Source organism: Chiloscyllium punctatum, chromosome 25 (assembly GCF_047496795.1).
Source record: "Chiloscyllium punctatum isolate Juve2018m chromosome 25, sChiPun1.3, whole genome shotgun sequence".
NCBI classification, from domain to species: Eukaryota; Metazoa; Chordata; class Chondrichthyes; order Orectolobiformes; family Hemiscylliidae; genus Chiloscyllium; species Chiloscyllium punctatum.
In genome coordinates, this window is record NC_092763.1 from 59866974 (window position 1) to 59893363 (window position 26390).

The 26390-nt window shown below is 39.2% G+C and overlaps 1 protein-coding gene across 1 annotated transcript in view; it reads left to right on the forward strand.

Annotated features, from left to right (window-relative positions):
- The window catches only part of atp7a (ATPase copper transporting alpha), a 100262-nt gene that overhangs the window by 48800 nt on the left and 25072 nt on the right, over positions 1–26390 (forward strand). The window contains exons 4-12 of the mRNA XM_072595361.1: positions 796–1527; positions 4084–4326; positions 11402–11565; positions 12653–12814; positions 14363–14439; positions 17280–17502; positions 23687–23920; positions 25877–25968; positions 26162–26289. Of these exons, the coding sequence (XP_072451462.1) occupies positions 796–1527; positions 4084–4326; positions 11402–11565; positions 12653–12814; positions 14363–14439; positions 17280–17502; positions 23687–23920; positions 25877–25968; positions 26162–26289 (2055 nt within the window). The remainder of the gene's footprint in view (positions 1–795; positions 1528–4083; positions 4327–11401; positions 11566–12652; positions 12815–14362; positions 14440–17279; positions 17503–23686; positions 23921–25876; positions 25969–26161; positions 26290–26390) is intronic.

Here is a 26390-nt window from a genome sequence, read left to right on the forward strand (position 1 = left end):
TACTGGCAGGTAGATCTTTGTTGACCAAAGAACTCTGCCAATTTTGTTCATTCTTTTATGTGCATGAGCAAAGGAGGTGACAGAACAGATAAAAGTAACAAATCAAAATGGGTTTACTCAAACACATAAACTGAAATAGATTCATATGGTTTAATTGGATTACAAGAAAGCACAAAAACATTTTATGTCTTTACTCATAGTTGCAGTTTATAAATTCATTTATAGCCTCTATAGGGGACAGTTTATTTGTCTTTTAAAATGAAACCTTCACTGCTAAATATAAATCTTCAGGTGCAGCATGGTGTTAAGTGTGTTAATTGCCTGATTTTTCACTAATTAAACAATGGTAAGATAGTGCTCCCTGCAACATGAGGGATCACAGCTGCGTTTGCATTTCAGAGGACAGGAACACTTTCCAGCATGACGATTCTCAGTGAAAGTGTTAGTAACCATTCTTGCTCGTCTTGATTAACATCCCAACAACTATTGAATAGTTGTCTGTAATTTACCTTGGGGGCTATTTGACATCTATCTCAACACTGACAAAAGCCCATAAATGTTTAATTATTATATAAATTCTGAAGTTTTTTTATTGTATTCTGCATTTCCTGATCATTTTAGTTATGTCTGGGTGCAATTCTAACTGCCGTGCATTGCTGCATGACTTTTGTCATGTAACTGGGAGGGAGATGCACTATAATAGTGTGTACTTGTTCAGTGTGTGAATACTTAACAATTTTTCTGATCCAAATTATTGAATTAATATTAACCAGATGTTTCTTTTTAAATATAAAGTTTCTTTGAATAGTCAGGAAGCCACAATTGTGTACCAAGCCCACCTCATCACACCAGAGGACCTCAGGACTCAAATCGAAACTGCTGGATTTAATGCCACAATCAAAACCAAGGCCAAACCTTTGAAACTTGACCTTAACATTGAACGTCTAATAAATGCAACTCAGGTGACCAAACCCGATCCACAGGAGGTGACTAACAGACTGACAAACTTGATCCTTAGAATAGATGGCATGCACTGTAATTCCTGCGTAACGAACATAGAGAGTAATTTGTCAGAACTTCCAGCTGTACACAACATCAAGGTTTCTTTGGAATCCAAGAGTGCCACAGTACAGTACAATTCAGCCATCATTACTCCAAATGCCTTAAAGCGGGCTATTGAAGCCTTGCCACCTGGGAATTTCAAAGTTTCACTCCCTAATGAATATCATGATAACATATCTTCACTCGATGTTACTGAGCATCCTTTAGTAACTTCACCACAACTACGTACCTTGGATTCGAGGAAGCATCGGTTGAGCCATGTGACGGTGATTAATATTAAAGGAATGGTTTGTGATTCTTGTGTAAAAACTATCGAAGAAAATATTTCAAACAAAAGTGGAGTGATCTCAATTCATGTTTCTCTTGCACAACACAATGGAACTGTGGAGTATGATCCTCTATTTACCAATCCTGAGGAACTGAAGGAGATGATTGATGATATGGGATTTGATGCCATTCTTCCTGGTAATGTTTTTAAATCTAAGAATGCATTTTCATATCTCTTTTTTTTTTCAGTTTTAGTACTTGCACACCCTTAATGATCATCCTTCTTACGTCTCTTGATCATAAGGGTAAGTTGCATTGTTGCCTCCCAGATGATTACCCCTCCTGTTTGTGTCTCCTGGCAGCATACCACTTTTTAGTGGAGAAGCCCTATCATTTTTGTTTTGTTTCTCTTCTGTTTAGAGTGGGCTTCACTTAGATACAGTACTGTCACGAGAACTTGCGATAGGCAATAGTATTAGAACGCAGACATTACCCTGTTAGGTTTGTGTATCCCTTGACTTGAGTAAAGTAAAGAATCATTTACAAATGTTAAGGAAATCTTTAGTGTTCTGATCAGTACATGTAGAATACTGTCAATATAAGTGAAGGAAGTAAGCCCTACTTAGGAAATGCACTGCACATGATAGAAGAGAGCCATGCAGTCTTGGATAGCTGCAAATGTGAACTTCTGGACAACCTTGAGGTCATTGATCTTGGCCAGAATGTCAAGAGGTACTTACTCCAGGGCTGTCAAGTTAAGCTGAGCGTTCTTATAGCCAAGTTTCATACATTTGACTTCGGCTGAAAATGCAAGTGCTATTTGAAAAGGGAGTCCATCTTATCTGTGATGTCACCCTTTTTTAGTCAGCCGCCTGTAAATGTTCACTGTGAAGACGCATTGTTTGGATGAGCTAACAGGGCAATGTCAACGTTGCCCCTTAGGTCCCTTTTAAATCTTTGCCCTGTCCCCCTAAACCTATAGTTTTGGACTCCCTGAGCCTGATACAAGACCTTGTCTGTTCACTCTCTCCATGACCTTCATGATTTTGTAGACTTCTCTAAGGTCACCCTTCGGCATCTGACGCTCCAGGGAAAACAGCCTCAGCCTATTCAGCATCTCCCTATATCTCAAACCCTCCAACCCTGGAACCATTCTTGCAGATCTTTTCCGAGCCCTGTAAAGTTTCAAAACATCTTTCCCATGGCACAGAGACCAGAATTGCACATAGTATTCTAAAAGTGGCCTAACCTCCAATATCCTATACAGCCACTACATGGCCTCCCAACTCCTAACCTGAATGCACTGACCAGTGCAGACAAGCATACCAAATGCCGCCTTTACTAACCTGTCTAAGTGGGACTCTACTTTCGAGAAACTATGAACCTGGATTCCAAGGTCTCTTTGTTGAGCAACACTCCCCAGGACCTTCCCACTAAGTGTATACATGCTGCTCTGATTACCTTTCCAAAAAGCAGCACCTCACACTTATCTAAATTAAACTCCATCTGCCAGTCCCTGACACATTTGCCCATCTGATCAAGATCTTATTGTAATCTGAGGTAACCTTCTTCGCTGTCCACTACACCTCCAATTTTGGTGTCCTCTACAAACTATACCTCCTATGTTCACATCCAAATCATTTATTCAAATGATGAAAAGTAGTGGACATCATCAATCATCTTTGTTATTTTCTCAAAAAAACTCAATCGAGTTAGTGAGACGCAATTTTCCATGCTCAAAGCCAAGTTGAATATCCCTAATCAGTCCTTGCCGTTCTAAATGCATGTAAATCTTGTCTCTCCAGATCCCCTCCAATAACATGCCTGCCACTCACTGGTCTATAGTTCCCTGGCTTTTCCTTACCACCTTTCTTAAATAGTGGCACCATGTTAGCCAATTTCCAGTCTTCTGACACCTCACCTGTGGCTATTGATGATACAAATATCTCAACAAGGGGCCCAGCAATCACTTCCCTCACTTTCTACAGGGTCAGTTAGGAATGGATTTCTGTGCAAAGTAGAATATTAATTTTCCTTCCACTTTGCCCCAAGTTTAAAACCATTTTAAACTTATACAGGGAAAGTGGGATTATCACTAGAGTGTTCATCTTGATATCTCGGTAATGTTGAAATCGTGCCATCGCAGATGATGGAACTTGAATTCACTTAAAATCTGGAACTAAAAATCTAATGATGACCATGAAACCATTGTCAATTGTAGAAAAACCCCATGTGGCTTACTGATGTCCTTGAGGGAACGAAACCTACCATCCTTTCTTGCTCTGGTCTGTATGTGACTGCAGACCCACAGCCATTGACTCTTAACTGCCCTCTGGGCAGTTAGGCATGGGCAATGAATGCTGGCCTAGCCAGTGATATCCTCATACAATGAATGTATTTTAAAAAATACTCTCAATCTCTTTAGTTAATTGTAAGGATCTATATATCTTAGTAGGAACCAACAAAGTTGATGTAAAACTAAGCACAGTGGCAGTAATACAGTGGCAAGCTCCTGAAATAATGGTCATGCATGAAATGGAAATGTCACACAGGTGTGAAAAGGCAACTCTCTTGGAACACAGGTTAAGACATAATACTCTGTAGGGATGTCCTGCTTTATAATGATGTACTTTATCTGTGTTAATCCACTTAATATCTGACAAGTGAAAAAGTGCAGTTGATGGTTTTGATGAATTCTAGTGCACGTACCGTAATGCAACTTATAATGAAGTTATTATGCAAATTGCATTGCAGCAAGTAACGAACCTGCAGTGTTACCAACAGAAGTTTTGCCCAAAGTATCTGTTAAAGGGAAAAGCATGAGGAATGGGCTATGTGAAACTGGGATGGTGGCAATGAAAGGAGAGATGCAGGAGTTGAGCATTCCTCAGCAGAACGCAGAAGCTTCAGTGCCAGAAAAATGCTTTATTCAGATTACTGGCATGACCTGTGCATCATGTGTGGCTAACATTGAGAGGAACTTGAAGCAGGAAGATGGTAAGCAAATTTGTTCTGTATCTTCTATGGGACTTATATTTATTACAAATGTCTTTCAAGTCTTAATTTGGTTTCTTCTGTCCTCCCTCTGAAATCTTGTCAGTTGGAGCATTCTCTTGAGCAAGAGTGGCTCCTCTTTCCTCAACGCTGCAAGGGTCAGTGCTGAGGCCTTAGCTATCTGCCATCTGCATTAATGGCATTGGTGAAGAGATAGGAAAAAATAGAAAATCATGATTGATGAGTCTGTTGAAGTTTTTTTTTTAAACGATGCAAATTGCAAGTTTAATAAAGGGAAGTCAGTGATTTAGTGTAATTGATTTTTAGACACTTCCCACAGGAAGTTGAGAAGCAGAATTAAAGCACGTGTGACAGGTGGTAGTATACTGGCATGGATTAAGGATTAGCTAGTGGACGGGAAGTAGAAGGTAGGAATATATGGGTCACTGTTGTGTTGGCATGCTCTGTAAAGTGGGGTACCACAAAGATCAGTCCTTGGATCCCTGTTCAGAATATTTTTCAATTATTTGGATGTGGAGACTAAATGTAATATTTCCAGGTTTGCAGACAATACAAAGCTAGATGGAAACTTGTGAGGAAGACGCTTAAGTGCCTATGAGAGGATTTGGACAGGTTTAGTGAGTTAGCAAGAACGTTATAGATAGAATGCAATGTTGAAAAATGTGAGTTATCCACTATGATAGGAGGAACAGATGTACAGAATATTTCTTAAGTGCTAAGAGATTAGAAGGTGTAGATGTATACAAGGACATGGATGTCCTTGTCAATAAACCACTGAAGGCTAAAATACAGGTGCAGCAAGCAATAAGGAAAATCAATGGTATGATGGTCTTTTTCACAAAAGGATTTCAATATAGGAGTAGCAAAATCTTGAATTATATAAAATCTTGGTTAGACTGCACCAGGAGTACTTTATGCAGTTTTGATCCCCATTGCTTAAGATGTTAAACTGCCAAAGTTAGTGCAGCAAAAGTCCACCCGACTTATTCTTTGGATGGTGAGAAGATCCTACAAAGAAAGATTGGGGAAACAGAGCCTGTACCATCTTTAGAATGTCAAAGAATAAGAAGTAATCTCATTTGAATCTTAGAAAATACTTAAAGGGGTCGACAGTTTAGCTGTGAATAAGATGTGTGCGCTGAACGAGAAGTCTAGAACTGTGGGACGCACTCCCAAAATACAAGAAGCCAAAGAGGGCTGAGACGAGGAGCATAGTTTTTTAATTAGAGGGTTCTAAATTTTTGTAATTCTGTACCCTTAATCAGCTGTGAAAGTTGACTCCTTGTGTCTATTTGAAGTGGAGATTAGTATTTACAAATTTGTCAATGACATTAAGGGATATGGGAAAATTGAAGTAGATGGTCAGCCATGATTGTATTGAGTGGCACAGCAGGCCTGAGAGACTGAATAGCCCACTCCTGTTTCTGTGTTCCTAATGTATCAAAGTTTGCTATGATGCAGGGTGGTCGGTTAGTTTTGGTAAGGGTGCAAAGAGGCTGCAGAGAAACATTAGATAGGTTAAGTGAATGAACAAAAAGATGACAGATGGATTATGTTGTAGTGTGAAGTTATTCACTTTAGCCACAAGAATAACAAATCAGAATGTTTTTTGAATGATGTGAAACTCCTGAATGTTGCTATTCAAAAAGATACTGCATATGCTTGTCCCAGTAATGCATGCAAGTACAGCAAGACGTCAAATCAAATAGCATTTAACGTGCAAGAATAAAAAAGCCTGATTAAAGTTGTACAGGAATTTAGTAAGAACATATTTGCAGTACTGTATGCAGTTTTGGTCTCCCCGTTTAAGAAAAGGTATACTTGGATTGGAGACAGTACATTGAAGGTTCTCCAAATTTGGTCCTGGAATCAGGTCGTTACGATTAGAGGCTGAAGGAATTGGGTCTGTGACCTCGGAAGAGTGAAAAGAGATCTAATAGAAACAGTAAAATTTCTGAAGAGTGTTGATCCCGTAGCTGCTGGCTGACTGTGCCGATCAGAGAATCTGAAACATTTGACGGTCTCGGGATAAGGGACGGATCATTTAGGACTGAGATGAAAGATTAGTTCACTCAAAGCATTGTAAATCTTGGGAATTCTTGCCCCAGAATGTTTCCAAGCTTCCATTATTGAATACATTTTTAAGGCTGGAGTAGACAGATTTTGGTGTTTTAGGGAATCAAGGGACATGAGAAGCAGACAGAAAAGTGGAGTTGAGGTCCAAATCAACCATGATTGGGTGGAATGGTTGAATAGCTTGATTGGCCATTTGGTCTGCTCCTGCTCCTATTTCCTCTGACCATATGACAGCTTGGAGACAACAACATCCAGTGTTTATTCCTGTCCTTATCTGATACCTGTAAAGAAGGGTACTGATCAAGAAGAGGAAGCTTTCCAGATCTTTTTTAATTCCATGGCGAACATTGTTAACACCAGCTGTAACTGCTGCAAATATCTGCTTTGGGTGAGGTCAGCGAATTCTGTGTATGAAAGTGGAAGAGAGGACAAAAGACCGATGTTTCCCATCAAGCTTTGTGTTTGGGATGCCACTTAACCTGCTGTGCAGTTACAACTTTTTATTTCAAATCAAACGTCTAATATCATTTTTTTTTTGGCATCATAATTGCAGAATAGTTCCTGTTTAGGTTCTGTGTTATGCAATGAACTGTCTGCTGAAATAACCTTTCATCTTTTTCACATTAAGTCTTCAATTCTTCTCCCTTCATGCAATGTTTTTAATTTTTTGATATCATCAGTACTACTCTTGGGACTGCACTTTTTTTTTCAGGTTTTTCATTGCTTAAGTAAGCCATCCAATTTGTTCCCATTCCTCTTTGTAATTTCACTTTGCTGAAGTTGAAATCCATCAAGTATTTTCCAGCTGTAGCTCACTTATATCAGAACCTTAAAACTGGGCAAGTTAATCTTGTATTTTCCCTGCTTCCTGCAACCAGCAGACTTTTAAAATTCAACCTTCATTTTCTTACAAGAGAAAAAATGCTCAAGGGCACTGTGTACTCCCACTTTGACCAGTGGCAATCAGTCTTGACAGTGTAATTAAATTTAATTCTGCTTTAGTGCATATGATGTGTGCGGAGCAATATTTGTTTGTGAATCAAGTACTTGAAATATAATTTGGCTTTCAGATGACATCTCTAAATTATTCTAGTCATATTTGACTTTCAATTCACTCACCTGATTTAATTATCATCAAAACTTTGAATCATCCTTTTCATTTCTATATGTGTTCATACATTTAAGGTAATGTTGATTTTAATTTTTAACAGTCTTGAAAAAGTATGAATTAAATCTTAAAAAGTAAAATTCAGAACTAAGTAATATACTTGACATTTCTCCACAGAAACATGCTTCATGTTTATGCTGTTCAAGGAGCTGATCATTTTTATTCCTCAATTTATGCATCTGCATTGTAAAGGTTTTTGTTTGTGTGTCACTCATGGTGTAGAATCATGGCGTGTCTTCGGTGGGGTCTGAGGTTGAGCCTCTATCACTTGATAAATTTGTAGTCCAGTTGTCTTTCCTACCTCCTTATACTTCATTCCTAATTTATGATCTCTGACTAGATAAAACATCAATTTCTTACTGGACTTATTCTCCGTTGTACCCATTGCTCTTAACTGTCCCTGCTGTATTCAACCCAACATGTGTTCAACTAACATTGCCTTATTGATCCTCATTCCCAGCTTTCTGATGAGAAGGTTTGTGCATTTCTTGAATGATTTTAAAAATTATATTAAGTTCCTGTCAGGGTATTCTATGCCCTGCGACACAAAAGATCAAAAGCTGCGAGGGATGTCTGTGCAGGAAGTGTTAGGAATAAAATCTGCATATGCTTATAGGAAGTTTTCATCACTTATCATAGAGTTCTGGGATTGAGTATAGAGTCCAGACTCTCTGTTCAGCTGAGATCATTTGGAGACTTGGGATCATAGAGTCTTAGAGATGTACAGCATGGAAACAGACCCTTAGGTCCAACCCGTCCATGCCGATCAGATATCCCAACCCAATCTAGTCCCACCTGCCAGCACCAGGCCCATATCCCTCCAAACCTTTCCTATTCATTTACCCAAATAAATGTCTCTTAAATGTTGCAATTCTACCAGCCTCCACCACTTCCTCTGGCAGTTCATTCCATACACGTACCACCCTCTGTGAGAAAAGGTTGCCCCTTAGGTCACTTTATATCTTTCCCCTCTCACCCTAAACCTATGCTGTCTAGTTCTGGACTCCCTGACCCCAGGGAAAAGACTTTGTCTATTTATTCTATCCATGCCCCTCATGATTTTGTAAACCTCTATAAGGTCACCCCTCGGCCTCCGACACTCCAGGGAAAACAGTCCCAGCCTGTTCAGCCTCTCCCCATAGCTCAAACCCTCCAACCCTGGCAACATCCTTGTAAATCTTTTCTGAACCCTTTCAAGTTGCGCAACATTTTTCTGACAGGAAGGAGACCAGAATTGCACACAATATTCCAACAATGGTAAAAACAATGACTGCAGATGCTGGAAACCAGAGTCTAGATTAGAGTGGTGCTAGAAAAGCACAGAGGTTCAGGCAGCATCTCAGGAGCAGTAAAATCGACGTTTCGGGCAAAAGCCCTTCATCTGAAATACAGGCTCTATTCCAACGATGGCCTAACCAATGTCCTGTACAGCCAAGAAATGACATCCCTTTTAGGTCTGGTCTATCCTTTTACATCACTGTTTTAAATCTAATGGAATTATTGTCGCTGGCCCCAAAGTGCTCTCCCACTAGCACTCAGTTACCTGCCCTGCCTTATTTCCCAAGAGTAGGTCAAGTTTTTCACCTTCTCTAGAAGGTACATCCACATACTGAATCAGAAAATTAGGAGAAAGTGAGGACTGCAGATGCTGGAGATCAGAGCTGAAAAATGTGTTACTGGAAAAGCGCAGCAGGTCAGGCAGCATCAAAGGAGCAGGAGAATCGACATTTCGGGCATCAGCCCTTCTTCCTGAAACGTTGATTCTCTTGCTCCTTTGCTGCCTGACCTGCTGCGCTTTTCCAGCGACACATTTTTCAGCTCTCAATCAGAAAATTGTCTGGTATGCACTTAACAAATTCCTCTCCATCTACACCCTTAACACTATGGCAGTCCCAGTCTATGTTTGGAAAGATAAAATCCCCTACCATAACCACGCAATTATTCTTGCAGATAGCTGAGATCAGCTTACAAATTTGTTTCTCAGTTTCCCCTCTGACTATTAGGGGGTCTATAATACAATCCCAATAAGGTGATCATCCCTGTCTTATTTCTCAGTTCCACCCAAATAATTTCCCTGGATATATTTCCAGGAATGTCCTCCCTCAGCACAGCTGTAATGCTATCCCTCATCAAAAACGCCACTCCCCCTCCTCTCTTGCCTCCCTTTCTATCCTTCCTGTAGCATTTATATCCTGGAACATTAAGCTGCCAGTCCTACCCATCTCTGAGCCATGTTTCTGTAATTGTTATGATATTCCAGTCCCATGTTCCTAACCATGCCCTGAGTTCATCTGCCTTCCCTGTTCGGCCCCTTGCATTGAAATAAAGGCAGTTTAATTTATTAGTCCTACGTTGTCCTTGCCTGCCCTGACTGTTTGACTTGCTTCTGTTCTCAACTGTACCAGTCTCAGATTGATCGGTTTCCTCACTATCTCCCTAGGTCCCCCACAAACTCCCCCCACCTTACTAGTTTAAAAATCCTCCCGAACAGCTGTAACAAATCTCCCTGCTGGTTTATTAGTCCCCTTCCAATTTAGGTGCAAACTGTCCTCCTTGTACAGGTCACTTCTACCCCAAAAGCGATTCCATTGGTCCAAAATGTGGATCCTTCTCCCATACAGCAGCTCCTCAGCCATGCATTCACCTGCTCTATCCTCCTCTTCCCACCCTCACTAGCTCATAGCACCAGGAGTAATCCAGATATTACTACTCTTGAGGACCTCCTTTTTAAATTCCTGCCTGACTTGCTGTAATCTCCCTTCAGAATCTCCACCCTTTCCCTTCCTATGTCGTTGGTTCCCATGTGGTCAATGACCTCTTGCTGACCCTTCTCCCCCTTGAGATCATTCTGCATCCTGTCTGACACATCCTTGATACTGGCACCAGAGAAGCAACACACCATTCTGATTTTTTGTTGCTGGCCACAGAAAGGTCTGTCTGTACCTCTGACTAGAGAATCCCCTAACACAATTGATCTCTTGGAACCCGATGTACCCCTCGTTGCATTAGAGTCAGTCTCAATACCAGAAACTTGGCTGTTTGTGCTATGTTCCCCTGAGAATTCATCACCCCCCCCCCCCCCCCCATCATTTTTTTTCCAAAATGGCATACTTGTTTGAAATGGGTATAGCCACAGAAGGCTCCTGCACTAATTGCCTACCCCTCTTACCTTTCCTGGACTTACCCCATCTTTGTGACTGTATCTGAGACTTTACCCCCTTCCTCTAACTATCATCCATCATATACTGTTGCTGTTGCAAATTCCTCATTGCTTCTAACTGTCTCTCCAACTGATCCATTTGATCTGATAAGATTCGCAATCGACAGCATTTATTGCAGATATAATCCGCATTAACCCTTAAACGCCTTGACTGCATTTTTATCTCTAGTCGAAAAAAAAACAATTTAGCCTTATTTAGGAAATGGTCAAGTTGGAAATGCTTTCGAAATAAAAAAAATCTGGAAACAAAATTCCTATTGCAACTCATTTCAGTGTTAGCAATCTGTGTCTGGAACTTTGTTCCTTGATTGAAGTTCACATTGCAATTTTCACTTTCTATTTTTGTGTTCTATGTGTATAAAATTCCTTTTAAGTTAAAATTCATCAGTGAAATAACCTAACAAAGTGCTACTTATGAACCTTTTGCATCTTAATCAGAAGTGTCTGCTTTTAACTTGTTCAGCAACTGCAGATTTGTTAGCAGCATGTGGGTGTGTTAATGGTAAATGAGCATAAATGCTGAAATTATTTTGAGCTTTTTAGCAAAGGCTGCATGTTATCATTTTAATGTGAGTATTTTTAATTCTTTCAAGGAATATATTCTGTATTGGTTGCTCTAATGGCTGGAAAAGCCGAAGTGAGGTATAACCCAGATATTGTAAAGCCTCCCGATATTGCAGACTTAATAAAGGAACTGGGCTTTGGAGCCTCTGTACTGGAGGACTATGATGGATCAGATGGTCAGTTGGAACTTGTTGTGAGTATAGAGTTCAAATATCGCTAGATTGTTCACTATTTCAAGGGAAAGAATTCTAACCAATATAGTTACAGCAACACTTCCTTATTTTTATGCTGTATTCTTTTTGCAAGAAATACTTCGGCCTTCCTTATTAACTGCTGTATCTGCACACTAGTTTTCTACGATTCATGCATGAAGACACCCAGAATCATTAGGCCCATTCATCTAATCTATCCATGTCTTTTTGTAAATATCTTAGTTATTCCACTGCAACTTGGTTTGTTGTCTTTTTGCAAATTTAGCTACAGCACTTTCCGTCCTTACATATAGCTAGTAAATAGTTGGGCCTGAGGACCAAACGCTGTAGCACCCCATTAGTTATGTCTTGCCAACCAGAAAAAGACCCATTTATCCTAGATCTCTGCTTACTGTTGGTTAGCCTGTCCTCTGGCCAAGCTAATAAATTATGACTTGTGGTCTTAGCTTGTGTATCAACCTTTTTTGCGACACCTTATCTTGACTGTTCTGGTCTATTCAAGATGGTGCCAGAATCATGGTGACTGTTTTCACTGTGAAGTATACAAAACAATAAAATCATTCATTCTTTCAGTGGCAATTTCCAGAAGATTGATAGTTGGGCTTTCGGTAACAGTAACGCTTCAGAATGTCAAGGATTAATGATTAGATTCTGTTTTGTTGGAGATGGACAATAACTTTTGTCTGTCTGTCTTTGAAGTCTGTCAGTGTCCTCTTCATAGTTCACAGTACTTACAAATTGTGCCTTTTGTGAATTTTCAACTTGTGCCTGGCCCATCAAGTATGATCATTAATATAAATCAAGCAAAGCAGAGACCCTCATACAAACCATTGGGTAATGCACAGTATATCTTCCATTAGTGTGAAAAACAACTGTTTTGTATCACTTCGCAAACAATGCTGTCAATGTACATTTTATTCCTTGAGGCTTTCAAGTAAATGGCAAGCACTTCAAGAAGCGTCTTTCAGAAATCTGTGTGCAGTACATGATGTCAACAGCATCACTCTTCTCAACCCTCTTTGCTATCTCAACAAAACATTTCTGTCATGCTCTTTAACTTTTACCCAGGTGAGAGGAATGACTTGTGCCTCATGTGTTCATAATATTGAGTCAACACTTATGAAAACCAAAGGTATACTTTATACATCAGTGGCGCTTGCAACCAATAAAGCTCACATCAGATTTGATAAAGAGTGCATTGGCCCTCGTGATGTCATCAAATGCATTGAGGTGAGTTTGGATGATTTTAATCTTTTCTGTTATTAAGTGAAAATTTGCAGACCCTTTATACACTTACTACTGTAACATCTTATGTTTCTTCAGAATGCTCTGTCTATTTCTGCATGTACCACCCCTGATATTGCCTGAGAACAGTATCATGGTAATTATATTTGACTTGATTGCTACTGGACAGACCTACCTGGCTTAAGTATATTTTTGATGCCTGATAAACATAATAATAAATAGAAACTTGGTGTGTTTTCTGATTATATTACGGGTATCTTGAATATTGAAAGCCTTTGCCACTGTAACTGCAGTGTGTGCTCTCTACAGGATGCACAGCAGCAACTCAGAGTTTATTCAATAGCATCGTCGCAATCCAAACACAATAGATAAACACAGGCAGTATAGGCTCTGAGTTCCTCAAATTTTTATGTCATCCTAAAATGAATATTTGTTACTATTCAATCATCATTACTGAGTTGAGATCCTGAAACACACTATCTGAAAACAATGGAGAAGTGTAGTCAACACGTTGCAAGTCCCTCCATATTTTTCATAAAAACCCAAATAGAAGTTGGAGTCGTATAACTGAAAAGCCAGGAGAGTTTTGCAACTTGGAAATCGAGGGTTTTAATTATTGAACTTTACAATGCCGCATAATCTTTTGGAGATTGTAGGAGGGAAAATTTGAGACTGACTGGCAGAAGGAGTCTTTAGAGTCGAGGAGATTCTGCCTGACAACAGCCCTTTGGTTAAGCTGAAGACTTAAAATGCTGCAAGTGCCAGCAGCAGCACAGTAGAAGAAACACCCAGAGCTTTGTCTCTCGCTTGTGCTCATGCTGTCTTGCTCACACTGCCTCTGTCTCGCCCTCTGGGTGTTGTCTGCCCGCTGAGTGTCATCCACCTTCTGGCTCTGGCCACCTTGGTTCTCTGGTGCTAGCATTTGCTATCACCCTTTGACTTTTTATCTCGCTCGCGCTCTCGCTATCTATAGTGTGTGTGTGTGTTAAACAGTTTGTCTTTTATGTGTCTTAATTGTGATTGTGTTTGTAATTGGGGTTTTGAAAGGGTATAGTTTGAGTTTCACAAGCTAAAAATATTATATTTCCCTGGTTTTGTTAAAGTTAAGTATGTTACAATAAATAGTTATTTACATCTGTTACCATACAATCTGATGTGAATTACTCTTGTCCTGAGGAGCTGTCTGGCAAACAAATTGATTATTTTGATTATCTCATTGGGATTTTATATATGTTTTGTATGTTTTGTATGTTTTGTGATGGTTTGAGGAAGAGTTAGGTATGATTAGTGGTGCATTGTTCCCAGTTAAGTCATGACAGCATGCACTGCGACAGTTCAAGAAGGATGCCCACCATTAACTACTTGAGAACAATTGGAGATCACCAATAAATGCTCCCCTTCCTAATGGTATGCATTATAATTCTTTACACAGTTGAATATAACCTACTGTACAATTGCTGCTAAATTGTTGTGTTGAACCAGTGAAAAGTGTAAATATTACAGGAGTCCTGAATCTTAATTTTTTTTTAATAGGATCTGGGCTTTGAAACATCCTTAGTCAAAAGAGATCGCTCTGCTAGCCACTTGGATCATAGAGAAGAAATCAGACGGTAAATTCCATTTCCACATTTGAAGTTGATCTCCACGTTCAGCTGAAGGATGTAGAATATTTTATCACACAAAATAGGTGCAGAAGTAGACCCTTTGGCTTCTTGAGTCTGCTTTGTCATTCAATAAGATAATTGAATCACCAGTGGTACAAGACATGTAGTGACTCCACCCTCACTCTCTTCAGAGGCAGTGTGTTTCAAAGTGTCTCACCCCACAGACAAAATAAGTTCTTCTCATCTCTATCCTGAAAAGATAGCAGTGTTCTCTAATTCTGAAGTGAATCACAAGAGGAAACATCCTTTCTACATCCACTTTGTCAAGACCACTCAGCATCATATGCATTTCAAATCATTCCTGACTCTACTAAGCACCAATGGAAATAACTCCAGCCGGTCTCTCCTCATAAGACAACCTATTTATTCCAGATATCATTCTCGTAAACATCCTCTGAAGAGTCTCCAGTCCATTTATATCTTGTTTGAATAAGGAAACCAAAAGTGCACTCTGTATTGGAGATGTGGTCTCACCCTCACCAATGCCATATATAACTGAGACAAAACATCTGTTTCATTCAATTCTTTCGTAATACTTGTAAGAAGGATAACATCCCATTAACCTTCTAGACTATCTGATATATCTGCAGACTAATGCTTCGTGACTCATGCACAAGAAGACACAAAGTTCCACAGCGGTTCTCTATTTAAGTAATACTCTTTGTTATTCTTCCTGTCCAAGTGAACAAGTTTGTTTTTCTCATATTATACTCCACCTGCAAATTATTCAACTTAACTATATCCATCTGCAAACTTTTGTCGTCTTCGCAACATAGTTCCCTCCCTGTCTTGGTGTCATACGGGTTTAGCTCCCCATATCAAAGTCATTGAAGTAAATTGCAAAATGTTAAGGCCTCAGCATAGACTTGTATAGCACTGCACTCAGTTCATCAACTTGTAGAAGAAGCTTTCTGATGATTTGAAAGAGTTTAAAGTTTCATTATCCACTGAAGCATAGGGAGAGTTGTTTGGGAGTTAATTTTCGTTGTGAGAACCAAACTTTGTGAACAGTTGTGGATCTGCATTCGAAAGAGTTTGGTAAGTATAGAATAGAATCATGAGGAAAATAATGTATAATTAATGGAGGAGGTTATTTTGAGAACAGCATTGGATAGAGGCCAAAACCTTGCACAATTAATGAGTTAACGGAAACAAAATCAGAAGATAAACAATGAACTACCTGACAGTAGAGTAACTGGAGTGAAAAGTAGCTATCTCTGTAAAAACAAAAAAGGGTGGGAAAACTTGAATATCTGTGGCAATTGCATGTTTGTAGAAGTTGTAGATCTGATTCAATGATCTTTGAATCAATACTGTAACGTAGTACTTGTGTGAAAGATGACATGGCTTTAACTGGGGATGAAGTCTTGCCTATTTTTCAAAGTAATGACTGTAGGCACTTGCTCATTTTTTAAAGAAAGTGATGGAAGCACTTCCTTTGTGGCAGGCGGTCAGGAGAGAGGAAGATTTCCTGCTGAAATTCTAAGAGAAAAGTTTGTCCTATTTTCTGCAATAAATTTTACATAGATTGCATCTGTGCTACAATATCTTTTCACTCTCACTTCGGCTCTTAATCACAACAACAGTTGTGTGTAGTTATACCATATTCGATGCTGCCAACTGTATGTTAGTTCCTTTTTTACACTTATGAGCAAGGGAGAGGCATGAACTGTCTCCTTTTTGGTTGGTTGTAACAAAAGTTAAGTTTCTTTTAGCATGAGGCTATGCCTTTCTCCAGTTAAAATATAGTTAACATCTGTTTATACTGCAAGCAAGGACAGTGCAGGTTTCTTGAAAGTGTAAAAGAGCAATTTAAATATCTACTAACCTCAACAAAAATAACACTTATCAAACATATGGCCTTAATTAAGTAATTGTGCCCTCACACTACCATGTACACTGCTAGAAAGTTAAAAGAGGATTATGTCCAATAGAAGGAAAGATAAACTGACATGCAGTCTAGATCCTTTGAGTGTCCTTGAGGCCGAGAGTTTTAACATGAGACCACAGTTAAACAAGTTGGTTTCTTGGAGATTATCAGCAGTTAGGTATTAAGATTAACTTTTGGAGTTCTTGGTTTTTCTCCTGCTTCTTTGCAACAAGTGCAGTCAAGCGAGGTGCTTTGCTTTTGAAAGGCAGAGAACCTTCTTGGTCTGTGTTCAGTTCTGCATTCTTGATTCCATCATCATTGCTCTGCCAAAACTAGCTCCTTGTAAAAGGGTTGATAATTGCAGGTGAGGTTTTATCTCCAGTATGTAAATATTCTTGTAATAGTCATATTCTATTTGACTTATGCTATCTCTTCACACATCCCATTCAGCAGGTCTGGCTGATTTTAATGCCATTAGCAAATATATTGATATCAGCTCTGACTATCTTTGATCGAAGCCATGCTTGTTTCATGAATCTTTGTCAATTTGTGTAGGTCAGGTTATCCTTGCGGCAATTTCAAATTAGTATTTTGGTTTGTTTCAGCCCCTGAGAGACCTAGGTATTAAATTGTCTGATGGGACTTAAAGACCAATGGTGGATTTCTTTGTATCATTGTGACAACATACTAGGAAGCCTTCTGACCATCAAAAATAAGAATTGGCTCTGCGGTGCTGGATTGAAACCAGCCCAGTTTATTGGAAACATTTCAGCATGGCTTTGCTACAAAATTAAAAGGACAAGATCATCCAATTCTGTACTGTTAATTTTTGTTTTTTTTTGAAGTCTGCTTCTATTCTGGCTGGCTAAGTTCTGGTAATAAACAAAATACTTCTATTGTGATTTGTTTTTGTCAGATGGAGGAGATCCTTCTTCGTCAGTTTAGTTTTTTGTGTTCCTGTGATGATCATGATGATTTACATGATAGTTGTAGACCATGCATTCTACAAAAGCCATCAGAATAGCTCGACACCTGATGAGCTTGAAAAACACCATGCCTCAATGTTTCTGGAGCGACAACTCCTTCCAGGGCTTTCCATTATGAATTTGCTGTCCTTCATACTCTGTGTTCCAGTTCAGGTATGTTCTGTCTGATTTGGATATGCTAAAATTAATTTTTATTCTGTTTCTGGATACTCAAACACAATAAGTGACCATAAAGTTGAAATCCTTTTGTGAAATTGTGATTCTAACATTAGCCATTTTTCAATTAACGCATACTTTTGTCAATTTTTGTTGCTTGTCAGTGTTCTGACTCCCTGTTTTGAAGTAGTTGATTCATTTCTGATTTGTGGTTCCATTCTCCACTGGTCGTTGTTCATATGTATGCCTGGGTACTGAGCGTGAATAAGTTGTTAGACCAACACAGTAAAGACTAAAACATTAAAAAAAGGAAAATGTTAGAAATCCTCACCAAGTCAGACAGTGTCTATCGAGAGAGTGGGATGGAGTTCATGTTTCAGATCAATGACCTTTCATCAAATCTGGAAAAAGTTAAGGCTATTTTAAAGTAAGTACAGTGGTGGGAGAGGAAGTAAAACAAAAAATAAATTCTGCTATAGGGTGGAAAGTAGGAATGATTAAATGACAAAAATAATGTTGCAAGACAAAGCAGAGTTATGATCCCAGTTATGAGAATACTGGGTAAACTGGTTCTTTATGATCTGGTTTGATCAACCTTAATCTTTTAAATTGAGGCAATAAGTAGGAGGATTCAAGGATTGAGTTGAAATACCGCAATGTATTGTACAGTCTAAGCAACCGTGACCTATAGGTACACTGAACAAGCCAGATAATGATTCTAAGCTAGCATTTGCTATAGAACACAGACTGAACTCCTTTTTAACATTCTGAATTAATATGAGGTAAACACACAACATCTTTGAACACTTAGACCGCAGTTTAATGGCCCATGTAGTCCAGGCAGATTCCATCTAAAAATTAATGACACAGAGTCACCAAATCTCACTTAACATTCCATCTCCTTGTAAAGTTTCAGATTTGGACTTTCTTCAAAGTCTCTGTCCAGCTCTGACTGCCTCACAACTATTTATATAATTCAATCTCTTCTCCCGAGACTTAGTGTCCCAAACGCCTGAGATTGTTTCCAACTATCTAATGACCAACTCAGTTTTGGATTTTATAGAGCAGCTTGCTTCACCTAAACTGGCACTGAATTTCTCTAAACTTCAGTCTTCACTGATCCATAATTACTGCTTGTGGGCTTCTATCACCCTGCTCTCAGCTGCCCTGAACTATCAATGACTCCCAAGGATTTTTTTTTAAACCCTAACGTTTTTTACATGGCACAGAAACTTCACTTTTGGGGGAATTTCAAACAATCTGTAGTCTGCTAACAGTAGCACTTGAACTACCTGAAGCTACGTCTTTACTTCAGCTCTCTCATAGCCAAAAACTCAAGACAACATGAAGCTAGTGAACCTTCCTAATGTCAACCCAAGAAATGGTGCACAGGCCGATCTGATCTATCCTTAAACTGACTTTTATGTTTAATTTATCTATAATTGCTGCTTTAATGCAGTAAATGCATTTTACAGCCTTTGAATTCACTGAATGTGTTTAATGGTGCCTCACACTGCCAAGGACCCAGGTTCGATTCCAGCTATGGGCGACTGTCTGTGTGGAGTTTGTACATTCACCCCGTGTCTGCAGGGGTTTCCTCCCACAGTCCAAAGATGTGCAGGTTAGATGAATTGGCCATTCTAAATTGCCCATAGAGTTAGATGCGTTAGTCAGAGCGAAATGGGTCGCGGTGGGTGACTCTTCGTAGGGTTGGTGTGGACTTGTTGGGCCGAAGGGCCTCTCTCTGCACTAGAGGGAAATCTAATCTAATCTAAACTGATTTAGCTTTAACTCTCAAATCAATCTCTATAATCTACTGCAAGTACTGTAGATACTATTTGTCATTATTTTAGCAAGCTCACATGTTGTTTCTCATCCTACTTTTCGAACTGTTAACCTCTTAAAGCTACATAATCCCGATCTTTGTAGTGTAATAGCCTTCCATGTCCTGCGTTGCATTTATGCCATTTTCTCCAGTTAAGTTTTAATCCTACAGCTAAAAAGTCATATGTTAAAATTTATCAACTGGATGTTCACAACAGCAGCCAACAATCACACAATAAAAGAAATAAAAGTCTGATGGAGGTGTAAATACAATTAGCCAATCCATTAGCAGCATCTGCTACACAAAATGGGGATACATTTTAAAAATTCTCTAATTCAATATTGAGTCTGGAAATTTGTAGTAGTTTGAGCCTGTTATGTCTTAAAAACTAAAAATGCATTGTCTCTGATGACATCTATGGTTATAGAAACTGCTGTTTAAAGTGGGTGGCTTCTCCTCACTTTGGCTGATTTTTTTTTGTTTTGCATCATCTCCTTTCCACCAGATCCATGGATGCTGAATCTTGTTCTAGATCCCATACCATTGTTTAAATTTATATATATAGCTCTGCACTAATTCAAAATTAAACATGGACCTTTCAATGCCATATTTAAGTTGTTCCTTATGACAGCATAACACCACCCAGAGAACCATCAAAGAGCACTACAGATGTTATTGTTTTAAAGAAATGAGTAAGAACAGCGAATTTTTTTTAAGCATTTACATATGATAAGTAATCTGCCTATGCAGCTGTGCATTTCTACCTACTGATACTAAGTACTGGGCGAGGCAGTGGAATTTCTTAAGCCACCCATAGGGAGAGGGGATAAGTTGTGTTTTTTTGCTGTTAACCATGGCTTTTGGCATCATTCTTACCTCTGAATTAGATGGTTGTGGGTTAAAGTTCACTGAAGGAGATCAAAGGAAGCTTGTGACAGAGACCAAAGGCCCAATTCTGCCAAAAATGCTAAGAACCATAAAAATTGTGCGGAATGAAGTGATAAAGTTGTAGCTGATAAAAGAATTGGTTGTGTATCTACAGGAAGATATTAATGGAGATGTCATCTTGGCAGAACTCTGGAGGATTGTGAATAATTATTTTTGGGAAAGGTAGCAAGACAGGAGAATACACAATAAATGTAGGATACTGGGAAGTAAGCAGAACAGTCGGATCTTCAAGTGCATGTTAACAGATGCCTGGAAGTGGCTAGACAGATCAACAAGGTGGTGAAGGAAACATGCAGAATATTTGTCTTTATTAGCTAGGACACACAATGCAAGAACTTTGAGGTTATGTTAAAAATACTAAAAGCATTAAGACTAGGTGCTCATGTTCTGTAGGTAGTTCTGATCACTCCACTATCTCAAAGGTGTGATTGTACTGGAGAGGGTACAGAGAAGATGTTTTTTGGACTTAAGAATTTTAATCATTAAAAAAATAATTGGACAAGCTAGGCTAAATGAGTGAGTAAGAACATGGCAGATGGTGTACAACATGGAGAAGTGTGAAGTACTCAACTTTAGCAGGAGAAATAATACTGCAACATATTTTGTCAATAGTGAGAATCTGGGCAATGTTTGTATTTGAAAAAGAAATTTGGGTGTCCTTGCATGTTAGTCATAGAAAGCTAACATATAGGTACATCAGTGATTAGGAAGCCCAATTGTATTCTGGTTTTTGTTACAAAGAAATTAGAGTCTGACTAATCGAACCTTACCTCATTTATAAAGGATATTGATGAGGCCACACTTGGAATACTGTGCTCTGTTTTAGTCTCCTTACCTAGATAAGAATTTATTTACATTTTAGAGGGAGTGCAACTAAGTTTAGACTGGTTCCTGGTTGAGGGCATGACCCTATGAGCAGAGAATGAATAGATTATGTTCGTAATTACTTTTAATCAACAAAGTCATACAGCAGGAAAACAGACCCTTTAGTCCAACTCGTCCTTGCTGACCAGATATCCTAAACTGATGATTAGATTAGATTCCCTACAGTGCGGAAACAGACCCTTTGGCCCAACAAGTCCACATCGACCCTCCGGAGAGTAATCCATCCAGACCCATTTCTCTCTGACTAATGCACCTATCACTATAGGCAGTTTACCTTGGCCAATTCACCTGACCTGCACATCTTTGGACTGTGGGAGGAAACCGGAGCACCCGGAGGAAACCCACGCAGACACGGGGAGAATGTGCAAACTCCACGCAGACACAGTCACCCAAGGCTGAGAATTGAACCTGGGACCCTGGTGCTGTGAGGCAGCAGTGCTATCCACTGAGCCACCGTGCTGCCCATTTTGACCCATTTGCTGGCATTTGACTCATATCCCTCTATCCCTCTAAACCCTTCCTATTCATGCATCCATCCAGATGCCTTTTAAATGTTGTGATTGTACTAGCCTCCATTCTGCCTTGGCAACTTGCTCCATATATGCATCACTCTCTGCGTGAAAAATTTGCTCCTCCGGTCCCTTTTAAATCTTTCCCCTCTCACCTTAAACCTATGCTCTTTAGTTTTGGACTCCCCTTCCCAGGAAAAAAGACCTCGGCTATTCACCCGAATCATGCCCCTCATGATTTTAGAAACATCTATAAGGTCACCCTTCAGCCCCCAAAGCTGCAGTAAAAATAGTCCTAACCTATTCAGCCTCTCCTTATAATTCAAGTTTTCCAATCCCGGCAACATTCTTGTAAATCTTTTTTGAATCCTTTCAAGTTTCACAACATCCTTCCAATAATTGGTTAATCAGAATTTTTTGCAGCATTCTAAAAGTGGCCTCATCAATGTTCTGTACAGTTGCAACATGACATCTCAATTCCTTCACTGACCAGTGAATGCAACCATGTCAAATGCTACCTTCGCCATACTGTCTACTTGCAACTCCACTTTCAAGGAGCTATGAACCTGCCCCCCAGGTCCTTTTGAGTTGCAACACTCCCCAAGCGTTCCGATATGTTATGAAAGACATCCAGCAGAAGTGTTTGAACACAGACTTTCAAGCTCAGAGATAGGACGCTATCACTATGCTACAAGAATCCGAAGGCTAGGCTTATGTTCTCTAGAGTTCCAAAAAATGTGAGGCTTTACCATGTGGTTTCTGAGGAAATGTTTCTCCTAGTTATGAAATTTTCAAAGATGGGTGATAGTGTCAGAATGCTGGGTCAGCCATTTAGTGCTGAAATGAGAAGAAGTTTCTTCACTCAAGGGGTTGAGAGACTTTGGAATTTTCTACCTTGAACCCATGGATGCTCTTGGAGTATATTCACAATAGAAGTTGATAAGACTTTTGAGTATGGTGAGAATCAAGGGACAGAACAGGGTGGTGGAGTTGATGTAGCAGATCAGTAAACATCATGTTGATTGACCAGAGCAGGGTCCAAGGGACAAATTACCTACTTTATTTCTTATGTTCTTGTTTCTGTGATGACTACGCTTCAGAGGCACTCAGTGGCTGTGAAGTGCTTGGAGCTGTCAGGAGGTAAAAAGTGTTTATGCCTTTCCTTGTCCTGCAGGTCTATTTACGACATTAGAAAGACCAAGGTCGATGAGGTTTCCAGCTCCTTAAATCTGATCATCTAACTATCACTATCTCTGAACAGTAACCCTCATTACATTTATGAAGTGTTGAGATGTACACTTGCAATACTAAGGCATATAGAACTATATGACAAGTGCTGGAAAATAGGATTCAGGCTGTTAATTTGTGCCAGTCAAAAACAACCTCAATGGGCTGAAGGGCTTTTTTCTGTGCTGTGGACTTCTGTGACTGTAAGGCTCAATACTTATTAGAAGCAGCTGTGACTTTTTGCTAGTCCGTCAGGTTTTTAGTCATTTTTGCTGAGTGCTCCAACCTTCACATCTGGCTAATTTAAGCATAGTTACACAACACCCAATTCTACCCAGAGTGAATGATTCTTTAATTTTAGTTGTTTACATTTACTATACTTTTGCGCTTAATTGAGTTTTTTGTGAAAAGATGTTAATGAAAGGTATGTATTGCAAAGTGATTACTTAAAACATTGGCAGTTGGTTCACTCAGTAAACTGAACAGCTGGTTCACAATGCAGAGTGAAGCCAGCAGCATGGGTTCAATTCCCGTTACCACGAAGGGCTCTTCTTCTCAACCTCTCCCCTCACCTGAGGTCAAACCACCTCTGTCTGTCCCTCTGTCTGTCCCTCTGTCTGTCCCTCTGTCTGTCCCTCTGTCTGTCCCTCTGTCTGTCCCTCTGTCTGTCCCTCTGTCTGTCCCTCTGTCTGTCCCTCTGTCTGTCCCTCTGTCTGTCCCTCTGTCTGTCCCTCTGTCTGTCCCTCTGTCTGTCCCTCTGTCTGTTTTTAATCAGTTTTTCTTTTAGTTTGTAGGTGGATGGTATTTCTATATCCAAGCATACAAAGCACTCAAGCACAAAACTGCCAACATGGATGTGCTGATAGTTCTAGCTACAACAATTGCTTTCTTATATTCCTGTGTCATCCTTGCCATTGCTATGGCAGAAAAGGCCAAAGTGAACCCCATAACTTTCTTCGATACACCTCCGATGCTGTTTGTCTTCATTGGTTTGGGGCGGTGGCTTGAGCACATTGCTAAGGTGAGGAAAAAAAAGACTAACTTTATTTGAATTGTGACTTCAATTTCTTTTCTTGTTCCTTGTCCATTTTCTTCCTGTATTTTCCGTCCTGAAGACCCAAATACTAACTTGGTACAGTTGCACAGTGGCGTTTACCACTTGAATCTCATCCAGTTGATCAACATTGTTAAGTGAATTTGACCAAAAGTATATTTAAGTTCCTTAAGCTCTTGGAATCAGGTAATATAGCTGAGGACGAAGCTGCCTCCACCCAAAAATTTCCTTTAGCAAGGTTTTCTCATTCAGAATGGCAAAATCTGAACAAATTTTATGTATCCTTCTGAGTGATGAGACAAATTGTAGTTCTGTTGTCAATGCCATGCTCAGTTCAGATGTAGAGTTAAATGTGGATCCTTTTGTGTGTTAACCAATTCTCAGGCCAGCAGGAAGCTTTTGGCTTCATAGTCAGTGACACTATGGCCACTCTTGCATGCCTCCCAACAAGTGCCTCAGATTGATCTCCAGCAGGCATCCCTGGAATGAAATGCTGTTTATGGAAAGCAAAGCAGAGAAATAAAGCTGAATGAATATTCTGGATTTCACTGTTTACTTTTGGAAATCAGGCATGTTTGTACACCACTTTCATTTGGAGATTTAAATGGGTGGATTTATGTCTCTCGTACATTCAAGTGAAGAGTTCACTGTACATGGTTTGTTGCAGAAGTGAATTTGACTGGCCAAAATTATTTTCTTTGTTTCCTAACTTTTTTTCTGAATTACAGTATTTTGTTTTTTTTCTGAAAGTGGAATCCAATTTTATTTCTTCTTCAAAACTTACAAATGACTCTCTCAGTGTCGTCCTGTGGTTTGGAGGTGTAAGCGTTGGCCAGAAATGGGTCACCTGACTCCAAGCATGATATCGGCAGAGTGAGGTTTTAATTTTATTGGGTAATTATGAATGGCACATCTGCATTCCAGCAAGGCTATTGCCCTTTCATTTTACCCATAAATTGATTCTGTTTTTAATGCATATTCCTTTGTTCAAATTGGCTATTTTGTTACATTTGAACAGTGAAAGAAAGTGTAATTATATAAATGAATGCTGGCAAATTTTGATCTTTAGTTAGTTGCCACTTGCATGCTTAGTAAATGTCACTTCAAATTTCCACAAAAGTTCTTTAACCAGAAGTTGACTGTTCCCTTGACACGATAATAGCTGTTCATGCTACTTTGCTGAATATGCAGCAGGAAATTCAGGCTCCTTCCTGTGTTTCAATCAAAAAATATCAATACCATCTTGGAACGAAACATCTAGAGTTCAATTTAGTTTCAGTTTTAGTCCTTTGAATCCAATTTCTCTAGCGTTAAATTCATAATTCCACACTTCGCAAAGTTGTTTGTACATTGCATATAATAAATATGAAAATTAGAATGGTAATTCTCCCAGCCACCACTAGCCTGTCCTCTTCCTTCGTGCAGCTGCCAATACATAAGCGGTTAGATGAACTTATGATCATATTAAATCAGGAATCCCTCACCAATGTGCTATTTTACCTAAGAAAACTCCCATGCAATGACTAAAATGAAAATGTGTTGTTTTAACATTGAAATAGAAAGTTGAAACATGCAAGAATGGAAAAAGGTGACAATTCGAGTGTACTGTATAAGTTTTCATGAAGACTTTTCTTACAGATTCACATAACCAGCAGCCTTTATTCCTCATAATGGGGACTTAACGCAGGTATTTTGAGAAATTGAACATCTGAAGTTAATTGTCTTTTAAACAACACACGGTCTTAGTCATCTCATTATAAATGTAGTGGAATACAAAATTGGCAGAATCAAGACTTCTCTACCTTTAATGCATGAAGTTGTTCTGGTTCTGAATCTACAGCAATAGAAGGACTGTTCTGTTTATTGTGAAACTTTTTTATGTATTTTGTGAAGTGAGAGAGATTTTTAAAAATTATATTTCAGAGCAAAACATCAGAAGCGCTTGCGAAGCTGATGTCATTGCAGGCAACTGAGGCCACGATAGTGAAGATAAACGAGGACCATTCCATTTTAAGGTTAGAGCTTTTCAAAAAGAACATAGTTTTGTGTGTTTAATGCTCATTAGATGACTAATTTATTTGTTTCGTGTCTTTGACCTTTATTTTGTGAAACATTGTTGTTCTTTTTTGCACTTTAATACATTTATTTTCATCGGACAAATTGTGATTGATTAAATGCTGTTTTCTTTTTCTCACAATGGCTCCTCAGTGAAGAGCAAATTGATGTGGAGTTGGTACAACGAGGCGATATTGTAAAAGTGGTCCCAGGTGGTAAATTCCCTGTTGATGGCAGAGTGATTGAAGGTCATTCGTTGGCTGATGAATCTCTGATCACTGGTAAGAAATACACAACAGAATTCTGTGCATGTGACTCAAAAAATAAAATTGTAATTTTTGTGTTCAGGGAGTACAAACATGTACATGGGAAATACTCAAAA